This window comes from Macaca nemestrina, chromosome 8 (assembly GCF_043159975.1).
Source record: "Macaca nemestrina isolate mMacNem1 chromosome 8, mMacNem.hap1, whole genome shotgun sequence".
NCBI lineage: Eukaryota > Metazoa > Chordata > Mammalia > Primates > Cercopithecidae > Macaca > Macaca nemestrina.
In genome coordinates, this window is record NC_092132.1 from 63670742 (window position 1) to 63690725 (window position 19984).

General features: G+C 39.0%; 1 protein-coding gene across 1 annotated transcript in view; it reads right to left on the reverse strand.

Moving 5' to 3' along the window:
- LOC105483509 (charged multivesicular body protein 4C) overlaps window positions 1–13854 on the reverse strand; it is a 32309-nt gene extending 18455 nt beyond the window's left edge. Inside the window, exon 1 of the mRNA XM_011744394.2 lies at window positions 13485–13854. Coding sequence (XP_011742696.1) covers window positions 13485–13674 — 190 coding nt within the window. The 5' untranslated portion in view covers window positions 13675–13854. The remainder of the gene's footprint in view (window positions 1–13484) is intronic.
- Window positions 13855–19984: the final 6130 nt, after the last annotated feature.

Here is a 19984-nt window from a genome sequence, read left to right on the forward strand (position 1 = left end):
TGCAACAAGTGCTGCAAATCAAGCATTATTCCTGATTTGGCCTAAAAGGACATTTTCAGAGCTGTGAAATTTAACCTGTATAGAAGGTGTAGTTCAATCTTCCAAACTCCTGTATGTGCTTTTAGGCAGCTGGTGAGACCTGGACAACATTCTTTCTAAGACAAAGGAATCTACTGTATTGCTCTGTGGTAGAGAAACAGCCAGGGTTTTTGTCTCCTTGCATAATAGTGATGTTCCTTCAGCAGTAGAGTTGCAAAACAATGTCCTTTATGTACTATTGCTAACAGGATACGTGAAGAGTCCTTACAGCAGCCCATTGGGGATTGGAACTAAAATGCAAAAATTACCCATTTGAACCAAAATTTAACTATTCCTATGCAACTCCACTATGCTGCCAAGGGAGGAAGGCTTTCAGTCACTTATGCCAAATAATTTCAACTAGCAGAAAAGAGTTTCAGTTTCATTGCTCATGTAATGTATAGGGCGTTTTGGTTTTAAAAGTCAACTTGTTCTTCATTCATTTGGGGTACATAAATGTCTGTATTGTTAATCCATTAGTCAGCACACAGGAAGAACCTTTTAGGAATCATTATATCTAGTGAACACAGACAAACCTGTTTTTGAAATATGAAACTGCATTACAATAGCTCTTCTCTGTCCCAGGAATGATCTCTAGAGAAGGCCTAAAAGATGAGGCTCTGAAGAGTAAGCCCAGATATGAGAATGTTTAAGAGACTTGTCACACATAATTGCTTATGTCATTTTTTGCTTTTAACTGGGAAGGCTCGTGATCATGTTTTATTTGAGGAACTTTAGTGTAAGCCCTGTTCTTACCCATATACAAATCACCTCATTAATTAAACAATACCTTCTATTTATGGCAATTGTTTTGGTTTTCAAAAAGCTCAATCTGAATAAGCATCATCATAGACATTTCCCAAATGAAATAAAAACAAAATACATCTGCTCAGTGTTACAGGTTAGATTGAAAAGAACTGGGGGAATATTAGAAAATTTTAACACCCATGTGGCCAGAGGCGTCCTATTATGAATTTCACTGAACTTCTTTACTTTTAAAAAATACTCTGTATTCATTTATTTCAGTCACTTAACAAGCATGTATTAAAGATCTATGACATGTCTGGTACTGTGTTAGGCACTGGAGGGACAAAGAAATAAGGCTACAGTCTGAGAGAGAGACAAAATATGAAATGGGCAATCACCTATTCATCATTCAGCAAGCATTTATCCAACACCTATTATGCTATAGGCACAGTTCCTAGGGATACTGACATGTGTAAGTTACATTCTTCACCTCAAGTAGTAGAGAAGATGTAGAGGAGAATAAGAAGATAGATGTACAAGGTGCAATAGGTACGCAGAATAATTTACAGGCTCTCTTGGTAGGGTTAGGGAAGGCTTCGCAGAAATCGCTGTAGCAGTAACCTTGTTCAACAGGCCTTACTTGGTGAACAGTTCTATTTACATTACCGTTTCTTTTCATATATGGAAAGAAATATGGTTACATGTCTTCTATGTAGATAAAGTTCCCGGTGACTGTCTACATGTATACTCAACACACTGGTAAATAAAGAACATGAATGATAAAAAGGTATTACACAACAGGTTCCTTCCATCCCCCAACCCTTTCTCCTACTACAAATCTCATACCAATGAAAAGTTTCTGACTGAGATATATTAGAAATTAGGAACTATAAACCTTAAATATAGAGCACGTCTTCGTTTTAAAGATTTGCACTCCAGCTTGCCACAGCAGCTGAATCTTATATGTAACTTCCATATTTCTGGAGGTCTCATCAATATTAAATGTCACAGGGAGGGTAAATAGCAATCTAGAAGAAGACCAACACACAGCAGTGATATATAGGATTATATAATGCTAAAGCAGATGCCTGAGAAAGCAGTAAAAAGGAATGAGATTTCAGAAAGTAAATAAGAGATATTATAAGGGCATTTGGAAGTTCAATATTGCTACAAGCAAGCTAGTAACTTTGGACTGAATTTCGTGTTTAAAAAAGGTGATTGATTAATACTATAAAGTATAAAAGAGGAGAAAAAATAAAAAAGGTGATTGATTAATACTATAAAGTATAAAAGATGATCAGTGCCCTCTCTCTTCTCCAGAGAGATAGCAAATGGGCAAAGGAAATTAAGGTTATTTTCCAGCAGAAATGATGCTCCTCATTCTAAAGAGCTTGAGGTTGTTTTTGAAGATGAGGCATTTCTCGCTACCAGGATATCATGCAAGAGACTATGAAAAAAGGTAAATCTGAGAAGGGAAGTTCATGATCTAAAAGTGCCTTGAGTTGTCAAAAAAGGAAGATATGCTTGCATAATAGACTTATTTTAAATACTCACTGAAATTCTCATCTCTTATAATTAATTGCTTCAGAAGTCAATTGCTGGGCAAGAGAAATTAACATGTTCGACGAACATACCAATACATTAATTAAAATCTATTTGATATTCTTTGTAAAAACCCAATTAATTGTTTGATACCAGTCAGAATATATAACTAATTGAATAAATGAGTTTTTTATTTGCTGCTAATGTTATTAATAACCCCACAAATTGGTAAACTTTGTGGGCCTGTTATCATCTAGAATATCTTTTAAGTATAAATATAAAACCAGCAAATTTTAACAGAAAAAAAAAACAGAAATAGCTGATTATGCTTAATTTTACAAAGTAGATGTGTGTACCTACAGATGTAATTTATTATATATAATATATATATTTAATATGGTTCTATTATCTACTTGTAAAAATGTATTCCTTAGTCATATGATGCAGCAATATTTCATAGTACTGTGCCTGTGGCTTGCAGGTGCTCTACCACCTGAAGTTCAAGAACTAGAAAACTGTATTCCTTTAGCCCCTTTCAGGTCTCACTGTCTGTGTTTCTATGACTATTCCTTTGAGACCCTAAGGTCAAAAAAATCTTTAAAAATATATAGTTCCTCAAGTTGACTGTTAGTATTTGAAATTCTTTAAGAATAGATTCACCTTGAAATTGGTGATGAACTATACTATTCTTTAATGTTTTCAAATACAAGTAACACCAACAAATCAATATAGTTTTCATAAATAAACATTTTCAAACTGCTCACAAAATAATAAAGCATAGGCTCTTATATATGGGGTCTTTGAAATACTTGCAAATTAATTGACCACGATCATAATTTTTTTCTACAGTTAACACAGTAGAAGTTTTGAGTTACAGTAATATCTTTGTTCCAACTCCAAGGTTATATTTGCTTTCACTTTATACATATTAAATATAGAGAAAGAAATGATAATGTAAATAGCACTGCTAAGCAAGCAAGGCCTGTTGAACAACGTTACCACTACAGCAAATGAGACACGCCCAGTATGACTGTGTAGCATATAACACCATGTGATAGAGCCAAAAAGATTCACTAAGACTTCATATTTAAATAAAGAATAAAATGTCCAAAGTGTTTGTTAAATATTTAGTTGCGTAATTTTACTCCTCCAAATTTCCATCTAGGCTAAACATACACATGTAAACTTTATTTCATTTAAGCGAGATAGTTGAAATTGAATTTTAATTTTTAAATCAAGAGTTTAACTTTTAATGCAAGGCTTCCCAACTGTTAACAGAAAATGACCTACTTTTCCTTGCCTGTAATTTTAAAATTACCATTCTCATTTGCTTGCTTTTTGGGGGCTTGTCTTGTTTTGCAAGTAGTGATTACAGTGTTGGTATTTTAAGTCACTAGATTCGTACATTGGGGAAGAGATGATGGAGGCTGTGCAGAGCAATAGTAGTGGGGCCTTCTAGCTACCTGGAAATTCCTACAAATTAGAAATACCTGAAAAAAGGACTTAGCAGTGCTTAGAAGAGCCATTGGTCTAGGTATAATAGCTCTTACTGCTTTAAACCATGATCTTAGAAGCTTTGGATAGGGTCCTAAATATTTCCAACAAGCAATTCCCTATCAGTACCAGCTGCTTGAAGTAAAGAATCAAAATGTCTAGTACAGGAAAAGTCAATTATTCAAGGAGTGGCATACTGTGTGTTTCATATTTAATCCAGACTTTTGTTTGTTTGGGTTTTTTAATTTTATTTTTTCTTCTTCTGCAAACTTTTAAACTAACTGTGTATTTGTTAAAACTTCTATCAAATGGCCGGGCGCAGTGGCTCATGCCTGTAATCCCAGCACTTTGGGAGGCTGAGGCGGGCAGATCATGAGGTCAGGAGATCGAGACCATCCTGTCTAACACGGTGAAACCCCATCTGTACTACAAATATAAAAAATTAGCCAGGTGTGGCGGTGGGCACCTGTAGTCCCAGCTACTCAGGAGGCTGAGGCAGGAGAATGGCGTGAACCCAGGAGGCAGAGCTTGCAGTGAGCTGAGATCACACCACTGCACTCCAGCCTGGGTGACAGAGCGAGACTCCGTCTCAAAAAAACAAAACAAAAAAAAACGAAACTAGTTAAGTTTACTAAAACAGATTGAGAATGTGATATTTAAAAATAACATCATCTGTATATTTTAAGTTTTATGATAATTTTATTCCTTAAAAGTACATGTGAAAAAGATTCACATGTACTTAGGCATAGTACAAAAAATGAATGCCAAAATAGATAAGTCTTACCCATTCCAAAACTGACCCCCAAAGCCAAACCTTATAATTTTTATTTAACTGAGTATTAGATCCCTTGTTTTACTTATCACTGGTTAGAGTATCTGGTACTTTTCTGTTATCTTAAAAAATCACCTGAAATAAGTAGTCCTAAATACCGAGAAATAAACTAGTTGTACTAAGCACATGTCTAGGTAAGCTCATAGTACTCTCTTGCCATAATTCCTTGAAACTGTGTAAATCCCATTACTTTGGCATAATCATGGTGTTAGTAATACCTTTTCTAACTTATTCTACTTTATTTTCGCTGACTCAATAAACTGCAAAATAGTATAAATGAAGGGAATTTTATTATTTGCTTGATGTAAATATTTCCCCAAATGTAGTGCTTTTCATCCTTGTGGAATTTAAATGAGTAATAATAATAAATGTTTAAATATTTACAATACTGCTCCAAATTCATGAAAAAAACTAGATGTAATGTTATATAACATAAGAAACAGTAGCAATTGCTCTTCTAGAAGTTGCTACAATCCATCAGCAAACTGTGTCACACACACTAAAAGCAAAATTCTAGAACAAAAATGCTCCAGTTTCTGAGGAGTTAGAAGATGATGATTACTCTAAGCCAATATGAGTTCACAGCTATGAAAAATACCAAAATAATTTCATAGGCTTCTTTTCTTTTGGTTGCTGGATACTGACTCAAGGAAAAACCGTAGACCATCCACTAGCCTCCAAACATTACACACTTCAAAATCACCCAGTCTTTGAATACCAAGATCCTGAACCTTATTCCAGATCCCTCCAGACAGAATCTCCTAGTGTGGCATTTTTTAAAAGCTCTCCAGAGAATGTGATGAAGGTAACATACTCTCAGTTCAGAAGCCAACATTTGTGAACCCCAGGTGCGTAAATACAGTTCAGTTTTAGGAATATTATTCACAAGGAATATTGAGGGCATTGCTGAATAAAAGAGAAAAAGCTGGAGAAATAAGATGATAAGGACTAGAAATGTGGGTCAGGTATATTTATAGCTAGATGAACACCTGAATTCATTGAGTGTTGATCTGTCGAACTGGATTACGCCTTAGCTCTGGGGGTTCCCAAACCCTGGTTCGTGTCCTGTTGGGAACTGGGCTGCAAAGCAGGAAATGAGCGGCAGGCCAGCAAGCCTTACGGCCTGGGCTCCACGTTCTGTTACAAGAGCAGCGGCATTACATTCTCAAAGGAGCAGAACCCTATTGTGAACTGCGCATGCGAGCATCTAGGTTGTGCACTTCTTATGATAATCCAACACCTGACGATCTGAGGTGGAACAGTTTAATTCCAAAACCATCCCCTCTACCCCGAAACAGCCATGGATGAATTGTCTTCCATGAAACTGGTCCCTGGTGCCAAAAGGGTTGGGGACTGCCACCTCAGCTGATGAAACACGGTTGCTATCATGCAAAGGCCATCCTGAAATGCAGTCTTTGGTGGCATGCCAAGGCTCTGTCGTTGGTTCTGTTTTATTCAATGTTTTAACAACAACTTCCACAACAACAATAGAGGCTGCAGATCAAATTTGTGGCTAACTTAACTCAAAGAAATAGCTTGCATATAAGACAATAAAATTGGAATTAAAATCTTAATTCTAAAACAACTAAAAATAAGAGGATATTTAATAGAAATAAATGTCAAATACTAAATGCAGCTGAACATATTGATTTCCATGGGAGAGTAATTTGGCTGGGAGTTTTAACTCTTTCCACATCCAATGGGAAAAAAGCAAGTGACATGGGTATCTGAAAAATCATATTCAAATTGAGACTGTATTAACAGAACAAAAGACATAACAAGCCCAGGCCACTCTGTGCTGGCCAGTACCTAAGTGTGCAAGGGCAGTGTTGGTCTATATTGGATCCTTGCAACATCTCAGAGAAGAGAGGGAGGAGGTGGGAAAGCTCAGCGTTTAAAACAACAGCTTAAGTGAAGAGGGTCCCCAGGGCTAGGTGCCCATGTCTCAGGTCTCCCCACTGTGTGGTGAAAGCCCAAGTGGAGCCTCTGGTAAGGGAGGGAAATTAGGGATGAAGGTTGAGGGGAGGATCATGTTTCCACCGATCTATCTTTTCCAGGAGAGGGGTAGTTGATTGGGAGTAAGATCTGGCCTAGGTATTGGTTGTTAATGCCCCAGGGATAAGAGTTTTTTTTCATTCGTTGGTTTTTGTTTTGTTTTGCTTTTTTCCCCAGGCCCTAGAATACTGAGTATGGTACAAAATAATCAGACAATCAAAGGCACACAAAACAAGGTATTTTAATGCCTGGTTCTAATTTGAATACTGGATAAGTCTGAGACAGGGTAAAAGCCGTCTCTACTAAAAATACAAAAAAAAAAAAAAAAAATAGCTGGGCATGGTGGCACGCACCTGTAGTCCCAGCTACTCAGGAGGCTGAGACAGGAGAATCACTTGAACCCAAGAGGCAGAGGTTGCAGTGAGCCGAGATCATGCCACTGTACTCCAGCCTGGTAGAACAAGACTCCGTCTCAAAAAGAAAAAAAAAAAAAAGAGTAAGCAGAGGGAAAGGTGGAAAGATATTTCATCCAATTATCTGAGTGATGATGGAGGAAGGGAGAAACAATAAAAATGGGTGAGGAAGAAAACAGAATAAATAGAGAGTAATCCCTTCCAGTTTAACAGCTCATTGAATAATACTTCATAGATTCTCAAACTGGGGAGCAGTCATTGAGTTAATTGTTCAAAGTCCAGATTTCTGGACCCTATAATTAACCTACTAAATTAGAATCTTTAGTGAATACTTATGAGTGAAATATAGAAGGAATTCTGATGCAGGTGATCTGAGTACCACATTTTGAGAGACTGTCTTAAGAATGGAGGTTACTAGGTAAGTTATATCTCCCAAGGGAACTTCCATCAATCTCTTGCAGTCTATGGCTGTGTTGTTTAACCTGAGCCATGGTTTTGCTATCACTAGTTTGACATTCAACTAACTAGCTGACTCTCTTTACACAGATGTCCTTCTGATCTGCAGTGTCTGAGGACTGCAGAGTTGAGTTCTATGACAACTATATTAAAAAGCAAAATTAAGAGACTAAGGAGGTTCTTCCCACGAGCTAAAAGTAGGATTGTGCACACTCCTTCTCTCCAAGGAAGATCAAGTCCACATCACGATTCTGAAAGCAAATTCATCCTTACCAATACAGCTCAGGCTTCAAAGTGAGAGCGCTTATTCAATAGAGGACTCTGTCCTGGAGACTCACTTCACCAAAGGGACACCTGATGAAGAGACAGAACAGCCTCCGAACCCAATTTTCACTGGAATCGTGTGTAATGACAGAGTAGAGGTTTTGGCCAAATTTGCTTTCTCTCCATCTCAACCCTTAATCCTAATCAGCCCACAAATAATGCCAGACTAGATCCACTCATTTTCACATAGTTACATATTTGAAGTTGCTGCTAAGTCTGGGATAAGGCAAGCAACAGAGCTAGGACTAGGATGAGAGGGAAAAAGAGGCATGTAGGGTGCAAACTACAAGGAGGCACTCACTCTCAGGGTCACACAATTGTGTCCTAGGCATCTCACCTGCCTCATCCTTGACCTGCCCCTAGTGAGAAAACCTCAGCACGGTAAGGGGTCATTGAGAGGGTAGAAAAGGTAGGCAAGGAACAGGAGACTTGAAGAATTGATTGCTGTCATCAAATATGTGAAAGGCCTTCATAGGACAGATGAAGTAGATTTATTTGATGGTATTCCAGAAGACAAAATGTGGCCAAAAACTGGGCCAAGTACAGCTTTTTAAAATGTAATTAGTTTATACCAAGAGCTAATGTTTCTAAAGCACTGCACTAAATGCTTTACCCAATAATGTCATTCATCCCCACAACTCCAAGGATTTATGTCATCGTTGTCATTATGCAGATAAGGAAACAGGATTAGACAAGCCAAATTATTGGTCTAGGGTCATTGAGCTACTAAGTGGCCAGGCAGGGATGGAAATCAAACATAAGACTTTATTTGGCTGTCTGCTTTGAAGCCCAGGCTCTTAACTACAACACCAAGATACTTTCTATTAAATGTGTAAAAAAATAGATAGGGATATTATATTTAAGCGAAAAATAAATAAATAAATAAATAAAGTTGGAATAGTGACCTGTAAGGTGTGTATTGCCAGATCAGTGTGATCAGTGTGGCAGGAGAGTTCTACAGTGTGCTGAGATATTGATACCCTTTAGACCCTGAGGTCAGAAGCACTGGTATAGCAACAGATCTTGTTTTTCCACCTCATTAACATTCCTATGGATTTAGGCTCCCCATCCTTAACCCTGGCCCACAGGTCAGAATCAGGTGGGGGCCCTTTAAAAAAAAAATAGATGCCTGATCCCCACTCCAGTCAATTATATCAGAATAAATGGGGGTGGGCCCCATGCATCCAGGTGACTTTAAGATACAGTGCTCAGAAGAAGTAGAACAAAAATTAAATAATATATTAAAAGTTTGCTTTTCCACAAAGTAGATTGCTACCTATAAAGCAAGAATTATAGCATAGTAATCTAAATAAACTGCATTCAAGAATCTCTGGCCTCCTAGAGTTTTTAACCAAATTATAACTCAAGCTCCAACTGTTACTCTTTTGGATCAACAGAGCCTTGGATAGTAAGTGTTGCAAAATCAATTTGTTCATGTTTACTCAGGTTCTTTTTGGTAGATGATGATGGTAACTGCCAAATAAATTTGAAGGGAGAAGAATTAGCTACCCCTGTACTACCTTGCTATGAGTTGTAATGAAAGCAAATTTCAGACTAAATTCTGCATACACATTATTAAACAAACATACACTGGCAAGCATATAACAATAATTTGCCAACCTGTCCCATGAGCTCAATGAAGTCCCAACTCTAGGTACTTTTAGGTGCTCCCATTCACCCTGCATGAAAGGCTCACTGAGGAAGACAGCAACATTCCCTGGTAGGTGCTGTGCCCTGTTAGAGGTGCACTCCATCAGAAACCCACCTAAACTAAAGACTGAACACTGCACTGATTTGAGATCTAGTTTCAGGCACCATTCTAGTGTTAAGTTAATTATACACCTAGTAGATTCACGTCCTGTTTATACCTGGGGGTGGGGTGGCGAGGGTATTGGAAGTGTCTCTAAACTGTTTTAGCAATCCACATATTTAAAATACCTAGAATTTCACCAGTGAGGCCAGGCCCAGTGGCTCTTGTCAGCAATTTGGGAGGCTGAGGTAGGAGAATTGTTTGAGCCCAGGAGTTTGAAACCAGCCTGGGCAACATAGGGAGACCTCACCTAAAAAAAAAAAAAAAAAAAAAAAAAAAAAAAAAAAAAATTAAATAGCTGGGTGTGGTAGTACATGCCTGTGGTGCTAGCTACTCAGAAAGCTGAGGTGGAAGGATCAATTGGGTCCCGGAGGTCAAGGCTGCAGTGAGCCCTGATCACACCACTGCAACCCACCCTAAGTGACAAAGTGAGACTCTGTCTCAAAAAAAATTCACCAGCGAGATCCCATTTCTAACATTTATCTATTTACTTATTATTTATTTATTTGTTTACTGAGACATAGTCTGACTCTGTCACCCAGGCTGGAGTGCAATGGTGCCGTCTCTGCTCACTGCAACCTCCACCTCCCAGGTTTAAGCAATTCTTTTGCCTCAGCCTCTCAAGCAGCTGGGATTACAGACATGCGCGACCACATCCGGCTAATTTTGTACTTTTAGTAGAGATGGGGTTTCACCATGTTGGCCAGCCTGGTCTCAAACTCCTGACCTCAAGTAATGTGCCCACCTCAGCCCCTCAGAGTGCTGAGATTACAGGAATGAGCCACCATGTCCCGCCCCATTTCTAACATTTATTATGCTAATTAAAAGTTTTTCATTTTACCAGTCAAACTCATTTTTGACATTTAGAATGCTGTCAAAGCTTCTGTTGTTGTAGAGAAATTGATCTTTGAAGAATCTGAAGTGACTAGGAGTGTGGCCTTCTCTGGTATAATGCTAGCTGGCCATTCAGAGAATACATTAGCTGACCAGCTATCTCTAAAAATAAAACTTCAATTGCACATAAATTATGTCACCCTGATTATCATTTAAATTACAGCCATTCTAACAACGGCATTGTGTCACACAGGGACCATTTAGTACTAAGTATATCAGGTTTTATTTTACTATTTTATATCACTTGGTGGCTAATAGAAGACAGTAACTGTGTATGCAAAGTTATGAAGTATATGAAGTTATCCGGTTTATTTGGAAGGTACTGATACTGAGCGTGTTACCAATGCATGGGCCTAAGATTGAATTCTTTCCATAGCTTAGATTACAGATGACCTCATGCTAATCAGCCTCTTCTTACTCCTAGAGTCACTCTAGAAGCTCTGGGAGTTTCCAGACACTAACACCAGTGAAGCTTCCGAGGACAAAGTTAATGACTTTTCTATTAAAAATTAGGGCTGGGCGCAGTGGCTCACACCTGTAATCCCAGCACTTTGGGAGACAGAGACAGGAGAATCACTTGAGGTCCAGAGTCTGAGACCAGCTTGGCCAACATGGTGAAACCCCATCTCTATTAAAAATACAAAATTTAGCTGGGCGTGGTGGTGCACGCCTGTAATCCCAGCTCCTTGGGAAGCTGAGGCAGGAGAATCACTTGAAGCCAGGAGGTGGAAGCTGCAGTGACCTGAGATCGTGCCACTGTACTACAGCCTGGGCGACAGAGTAAGATCGTGTCTCAAAAAAAAAAGAAAAAAAAACCCAAGTTATGTGCTCTTCATACTTGCATCTATAACTTTCTTGATTTAAGGAAGTTAGATTGATAGTCTTAGTTAGCACTGTCTTTAAATTTTTTGTCTTTATTCATAAAGTCAAACTGAGATCATTTTTTGTGCATTGCCAATTGAAGGGTACTTCTGAAAAAAAAAATCAATAAAACCCATATTATTTTGCACTCTATCTTTGAAAGCAAATTTACATTTTTACCACTTCCTAAAAGGAAATGGTCAATTTTTCAGATTTTTAAAACCAACGTTGGCCAGGCGCTGTGGCTCATGCTTGTAATCCTAGCCCTTTGAGAGGCCAAGGTAGGTGGATCACCTGAGGTCGGGAGTTCGAGACCCATCTCACCAACACGGAGAAAACCTGTCTCTACTAAAAATATAAAATTAGCTGGGTGTGGTGGCACATGCCTGTAATCCCAGCTACTCAGAAGGCTGAGGCAGGAGAATCGCTTGAACCTGGGAGGCAGAGGTTGCGGTGCGCTGAGATCACGCCATTGCACTCCAGCCTGGGCAACAAGAGTTAAACTCTGTCTCAAAACAACAACCACCACCAATATTTGCTGAGCAACCATGGTAGACAAAGCTATACACAGATCCAAATAGATGGCAAAGGGAAGAAAGCCCTTGACAGACACTAAACAAATGTCAGAGTGTGTATCAAACTGAAGAGGAAGGGCCAAGTTACAAAATGACCAACAACATTTTTAGCAAGCCATAATGACATGGTCTTTCTTTAGAAATTGCCATTGAATAACTTCCCAGAATATTTTCAGACACAAAGTAAAAGTAGAAATCAATACTTACCTCTAAAACAGGCTAGAATATGGGCAAAAGTTATAAGCAATAAAACAGCCTTTTTATTGTTGGTAGTAAGTAGGCATAAATACAGCTGTCACACTTTTACGGGAAGAGGCAGAGTTCTCAAGGTCAGCTCCTTGAGACATCCTTCCTTTCCTGCATTAAACAGTGGCAGCATCCTGTAGCCAAATCCTTGAGCCAAAATCTTCCCAAGGTTTCATTATGACTAAAGAAGCCCAACTTGAGGATGCAAATATTTGGGTTTGGTGGTAAGCAGAGTCCTATATTGCCACTTCCTTTTCTGGGTCTGCCATTAACCTGTATTACAAGTGCAAATCACTTCAACTTCTCACTGAGTTTTTATCTGTGCCACAGGTGCTGTTTGGTGGTATTCCTATAGAAGGAGCTGTATACTGAAGCAATCAATTAACTCTGGCAAAGAACAGGTGTTCAAGGTGCAACAGGAACATTAAGAATTATTATTAACTCAAAGTCCCTGGTGTGTGCCAAAAGTCAGTGATAGGAAATTTAATATTTAATTCCTCTTTTTTTTTTAAGACTTCAACTGCCGAACATCCAACTAAAGCTTTCCACAGCTGAAGAGCAAGGTAAACCACAATGCGCTAGAATATGCTTTGCTGAAGATTTACGTGCAAGTTAAAATGTGTAATTTAATATACAAACATACAGCAGAAAACTTGATAGTTAGTGTTGGAGTCAGCAAGGCTGGCCTAGAAAAAGCTGAACCAGGAGCAAAATTTACAGGGGTGCAAAAACACTCAGTAATCAAGACAGATAATATTTTAATGCAATATTTTTAAAATTCAAAATTAATATTAAAAAATCCACGATGAACAAATCATCACATTATAAAAAATAATTTTAAATAAAGAAGTGTTGTACATAACAATATAAGACCTAGAGGCAAATAAAAAAAAATACCAATCCTATCTTTATTTAAAATTTTGATATTTTCTTCATCATTTCTTTCTTGGCATTGGTTCTGAGTCCTTTAGGTATTGCATTAAAGTATTGTTCATCTTGATTACTGGGATTTTTAGCGGCCGCTTACATTTTGCCATAAGTGCCAGCGTCTAGCTCAGCTCACCCTAGTCAGGGCCCTAAGAGTCAGTACCAGGCCCAAGAAAAGACTGCAAGAGCAAACCCGGCCATCTGGGGACCTCAGTGATGTGGGCCGATTGTCCCCAAGGGAAGGGCTAAAGGCAGATGGGCTCCTGCCTGTGGGCCAGATCCCAGCCTACCTCGCTTATTCTGCGTGCCGTGCTTCTTGGCCAGGGCGATTTCTCTTTGGATTCGATTTTCCAGGTACTCTTGTTTCTTGCCCAGCATCTCCTCAGTCTCCCGAAGTCGGGCCAGGGCCTCCTGGGGACTGGGAGCGGCTCGGCTCTTAGAAGAGCCGCCCCCTTTAAAGAACTTGCCCAACTTGCTCATTGCTGTGGAGTTGGGAGGGAGAGCGATCCCGGGGACTTGTCGGGAGCTCCCCCGGGCCGTGCCGAGGGGACAGGTGAGCAAAGCAGTCCTCTCGGGGACCCAGACCGGAAAGGCGGCGCTCCTGGGAATCAACAAGTCGTCCTGGACAGGTGACACACACTCCAGGGCATTTCCTGGCTGCCAACTCGGCCCCGCCCCGCGGCACAGCGGCTGGGCGGGGAGGGCACCGCTGGGACGTCGGCTGGCCGGCGCCACCCGGCCCTCTGGGAGTTGAGGGAGAGCAGAGAAAAGTTGAAAAGACCGACAAAGACCGTGGGAAGCTGGCTTAAACCACACTAGGGACTCTCCCAGGAACGAGGAATTAGTTCGTGAACGGCTCAAAGAAAAGCAAACCGATGTCCAGGGGTCTTGTGCAGGACCTGAAAGTGTAAGTGCGCAAGGCTGGATACGCAAAATGCTTTATTCCATGCGTGTCTTTTGTGTGTGCGTGAGCATAGTGTTCCTGTATTCAGGCCTCTGTTCTTGTGAATAAGAATATTCAGATCTTTTCCTCTAAGTGTATGTCATGTAGGTATGAGTGTGTGGACACAAAGGCTTCCAGGATATTTGTTGCCACTAGGATGCAGGTGTGTGGGCAACCTAGGAGCAGTTGCTCCTACTGGGCTTGTTTCTGCATTTGGTAGTCTGGGCAGGTTGATGTGTGCCTGGCCGCTAGTTGGCACAAAGTAGATTCTAGATCATCCTTACAGGACTTGAAGTGGGTTAAAGATGGTGGCCATCTCTTTTCCTAACGTCAGGACTTCTGAAGTGTGTTGGTGGTTGGACTCAATTCTATAACTAGGAATCTGAAGTTTTCTGAATGATCGTCAATGTATCAAAAACCTTAAATGGGGCTGCCTTTGTGTTTGGCTCTGTGTCAAATGCCATTACATAGATACCTAAGGAACAAAAAGTAGAGAATATCCTGGAGAAGAGAAACATTTTGTTCATGCTCACTTTCTCAGTCCCATCTATTAGATCTGCTGGCAAAGAATTTGGTAAGATGAAAGGACAGCCATATGTAATGCTTATAGATGATGCAATACAACTGCAAACCTGTGCCAAGCACACTACAAAGAAGTGGAATTGTCTGTTTTAGTTTTCAAGGATTGCCATGTGCTCTGCATAATACAGCCCTATTTGAGCAGTATTACCCAACATCATCAGAACCTATTTGTAATGGTTAGCCAGCCACTGTTTAAGAAAAAAAAAAAAAAAAACACCCATTCCTCTGACAAGTTCACCTTGATACACAAGATCGATAACCCAATTTTGTCTGCAAGCATAGAAACACAAAGCCACAAGTTAATCTGTTTATCCAACATTGGCATAGATAGCATAAAATTTTGCCAAAGAAATTGAACACTTTCATAGGAGGCTTACGGTATGCATCTTCTAACACACAAAAATGTGAACTCATCATTTCACAGTAACTGCAGCCAGCCACCTCCTATCATTTCCTGGCTGGCCATGTAAAGCATGTATGGTCTATAACACACATTTTGCTCTAATTTCATGTATATTATAGGTTGTAATAAGTATTGTTTTTCTTTATTATCTGAATATTTCATGAATATGTTTTGGAGTGTATTTTCTTGATTAGAATTTTAAGGCCCTTAAGAGTTGAGAAGTAGCACATATTCTGCTATGGTTCCCATTGCTAGTCAGTTTAACCAGCCTTTATTGAGTGTAAGGTACGGGGAATGTAAGTGTAGTCTGCCCTCTAAGAGCTTACTTTCCAGTGACAGTAATAACAGCCGCCATCTTTTGAGCACTGACTATGTGTCAGGCTTGTCAATATACATATACTTATCACTAATCCTTACATAAACCCTGCAAAATAGGTATTGCTATTTCTGTTTGACAGATGAAGAACCCAAGGCTCAGTTGATAACCAAATTTAATAGGCAGCAAAAGTGAAAGAGATCTTTCTGTTTGAAAACGCATGGTCTTTTCACTATTTACATGATGTTATTTCCCTCTGGGCAACTTGGACTAGAGGAAAAACTCATTAAGTGTTTGTTTAATTAAATAGCATGGGGTGAAGAGGTAATTATTAGGCATTATCTTTAAGGGATCCTCCAAGCATTATTGAATTCATGGAGGAGTGCATTGAAATAAGAACTTATCCAGAATACTAAGGCATTCTTTTGGGGTTCATTAATTACTTTTTTTGTTGTGAGAACATTGGACAGTAGAACAGAGAGACAAAGTTATAACTGAGGAGTTGCTTAATCCACACATCTATGGTTTCATTCAACTGATGCTTATTGAGTGTCTCTATGATCCAGGCATTGTGCTAGTGTTGGGGATACAGGTAAGAGTAAGAAACATTGTCTGTCCCGACAGAGCTTACAGCTTAGGGGAGAACACAGAAATTAAGCAAATTATCTCACAAATAATAAACTTTATAAGTTGGAGTTCTAATAAACTATATAGAAAAGTATAGGATCTGTAAGAATAAATAATAGAGGAACTCGATCTTGTCTTAGGGTCATAGAAGAGTGGCCTGAAAAAGTGACATTTAAGCTAGAATTTGAATGATGAATAGAAGTTACCTGGTTTTAGAGAAGGGAAGTTTTTATTCCATTATAAGGAATTCCTTATTCATTTATCAATTTATTCATTCATTTATTCATCACTTTTAGATGTAGAGTTTCAGCAGTGAATAAAAAGACGAAAATACATTCATTTTTGGAGCCTACTTTCTAGCTAAGGGAAGATGGAGAATTAAGAAAGCAATGTACTAAGTGTACTAAATTTTTAATAAAGCAAAGAATGTTGGAGAATTAAAACTTTTAAACAATTTGTGCAAAAATCTTGAGTCTGAATTACTAGGGGTTGAGAAAAGGTCAGTGTCGCTGGGGCTTAGAGACAGAAGAGGAGAGTAGGAGAGTGTGGTGAGGTCGCCTACAAAGGTAGACAGAGTCCAGATCACATAAGTCCAGATCACATGATGTGCTAAGGATCCTGTATTTTATTCAAAAAGCAAATGAAAATCAATCAGACATTAAAACAAAGAAGCTAGTCATTAATTTGTAATTCAATAGGAAAAAATAATCAATTTAACCAATTTAGTGTGTAGCTCTTTCAGAAACACATGTGGTGTGCAAAGCAAGATACAATTAAATTAAAAATCATTTCCTTCCATTAATCCATAAGCTCAAAGAGGAAAAGATAATACTTGCAAGCAAGTAAACCAACCAAATATATATTAGTGTTTAATCCAGCAGTGGGATGTAGAAAATAAATTTTTAAATCAGTGATTTAGAAGCCAAAAATAACACATTAATCTTCATTCAATACTCATCCTACAAATGTGGTTTCATAAAGAGTTCTTAGCATCTAGTGTATTTTTCATTTTCTAATCTCAATTGATCTCAGCTAATAAGGAGGCTGTTGTTCAAAAGAACGATCTTGTTCAGGATGATTTACCATGGTTAAGAGGGCAAAGGAAATTGGAAATTTATAGATCTGTTAAAAAGACCTAGCTGTCAGGCTAATTGATACATTTTGGCCACCCCCTGAAATTACGTCCATTTTTAGAATGCCAAATGAACTCTCTAAAGCAACAGAAGAAGGATTGCCTTTAAACATACTGCAGAATCATCATCAAATAGTTATTTATTAAGCAGCTCAACAAGCGTGTACACATTCTTTTTATCAGCAGTTCTGTTTCTTAGAACCAAATATCCATCGTATATAATACTCAGTCACACTTGAGTACAAAAGTCGCTATGATTTAAAAAATTATAATTTTGCAAAATTAAAAGTTTGATTATCATAACTCATAATGAAGGTAGATGGTGCCTATGACTGGGTTTTGCCTGCATAGCTCTTTATTCGTGTGTTTCATACCTTTGTTCATCCTTGATCAGAAAGAAGTTAAAGATCCTAAGGTTCAGCTGGGCACGGTGGCTCACGCCTGTAATCCCAGCACTTTGGGAGGGAGGCCGAGGCAGGCATATCACCTGAGGTCACGAATTCGAGACCAGCCTGGCCAACATGATGAAGCCCTGTCTCTACTAAAAATACAAAAATTAGCCGGGCATGGTGGCGGGCGCCTGTAATCCCAGCTACTCGGGAAGCTGAGGCAGAGAACTAAAAATACAAAAATTAGCCGGGCATGGTGGCAGGCGCCTGTAATCCCAGCTACTTGGGAAGCTGAGGCAGAGAAATGGTTGCACCTGGGAGGCAGAGGTTGCAGTGAACCAAGATCATGCTGCTGCACTCCTGCCTGGGTGACAGAGCAAGACTCCATCTCAAAAAAAAAAAAAAAAAAAAAAAATCCTGAACTTCATTAGACTTAAATGTAAACCATTTAATGGATATAAAGTGAAATATAGCCCCCACCTCAATGCTACTCTTACTGTATTACCTACTTAAAATTGATTTCTACACTTTCCTTTACCTCTAGAGTTTCACTATACCTGAGTACAATCACATGAGATTTGTACCTAATCAAGAAATACACCTAATCTCTCCAATCCTGCTCCTCTACCTCTTAGTTAATAACTCTAGGCTTCCCTTTTCTCAGGCCAAAAACCTTGGAATCAACCTTGACCCACATCCCATCCATCAGTAGATCCCGTAAGTTCTAACTATGATGGAAACCTGCCCACTGGCCACCACCAATATAACTAGCACCATGCTTCAAACCACTGTCATCTCTCACCCAGATTATCCCACTAGACTTCTGACTCTTCTACAAATACCTTGACCCTATTACAGCCTCCCTACATAGCAAACAGATGGAGACGGAGACGAAAACCTCCAGTGACTTCCCACCTCACTCCAATTATAAGCGAAGGTCTTCACAAATGTCTTCAAGCTCCTACATGAAATAATACTGACCCCTAAGTTTACTTCACCTGTGTGTCCCTATCCATACATCCCCATCTACTCTGCTCCAGCCACACCAGTGTCCTCACTTTGGCTGGAGTACACCAAGCATACTGTCATTGCACAGGCTGCTCCTCTGCCTAGAAACCTGCCACCAGACACCTATTTCATTCCCTTCTTCACCTTCTTTAGATCTTTATCACATTTTTGTCCCACCATATCAGAAACTGCAACCCTATTGTCTCACTTCTGTACCCCAAAAGAACTCTAATCCTCTTTCTCAGCTTTTTCTCCATAGTACTTACCACTATCTATCTTACACTGTTTTGCATTTTTAAATTCTTATTTTCCATTGCTTCCCCACCATCCCCAGAATCCTGGCCCTGAGAGCGGGAATTTTTATTTGTTTTATTTTCACCAGTATTTTCCCAATTCCTATAACAGAGCCTGGCGCACTGTAGACACTCTATCAATATTTGTTGAATAAATGAATGCATAAAGAAATACAACGTAAGTGGTAAAATATCCAAATGATGGTACAGCATATGAAAATATTTGGAAACACATTTCCTAGATCCAAGAATCTGTGTTATCATTCTGATAATACAAAAAAGAATCAAAGCATCAAATCTCAGAACGGGTATGCAAAGACTCTCACAAAATGTCTGGCCCATCTTAATTTGGGCAAAAAACAAAAAACTTTGGACAGATATTGCACCTAGCATTAGAGAAGGAGGCAATGACTTCCTCTTATAAGAAATATACTCTCTAGGCTGGGCAAGATGGCTCACACCTGTAATCCCAGCACTTTGGGAGGCCAAGACAGGTGGATCATCTGAGGTCAGGAGTTTGAGAGCAGCTTGGCCAACATGGAGAAACCCTGTCTCTACCAAAAATACAAAAAAAAAAATTAGCCGGGCGTGGTGGCGCGAGCCTGTAGTCCCAGCTACTCGAGAGGCTGAGGCAGGAGAAAGGAGGCTGAGGCAAAAGAATTGCCTGAACCCAGGAGGCAGAGGTTGCAGTGAGGCAAGATCGTGCCACTGCACTCCATCCTGGACAATAGAGTAAGACTCGGTCTCAAAAAAAAAAAAAAAAAAAAAAAAGAAGAAGAAGAAGGAAATATACCCTTGAGAAACTAGTTCGTATTTTTAAATATTTGATTCTTTTCATTGGTGAGAATTTTAAGGAGTAAAGTTAATAGTAGGTGTTGTTGCTATTTTTTTCTATAGTTAGATTTTTTTTCTATAGTTAGATTAATTATTTTGAATATCCCATTAGTGCCAAAATGCAATTTATGACATCATTTCAAAATAATCTTATGTATGCTTATCAGAACTACTAAATTTATCTTTCTAAAGAATAATTACCTGAGAAAATGTTACAAAGTTACCTGCGAAGGCAAACTATTGCTTAAAAAAACCATGCTTTT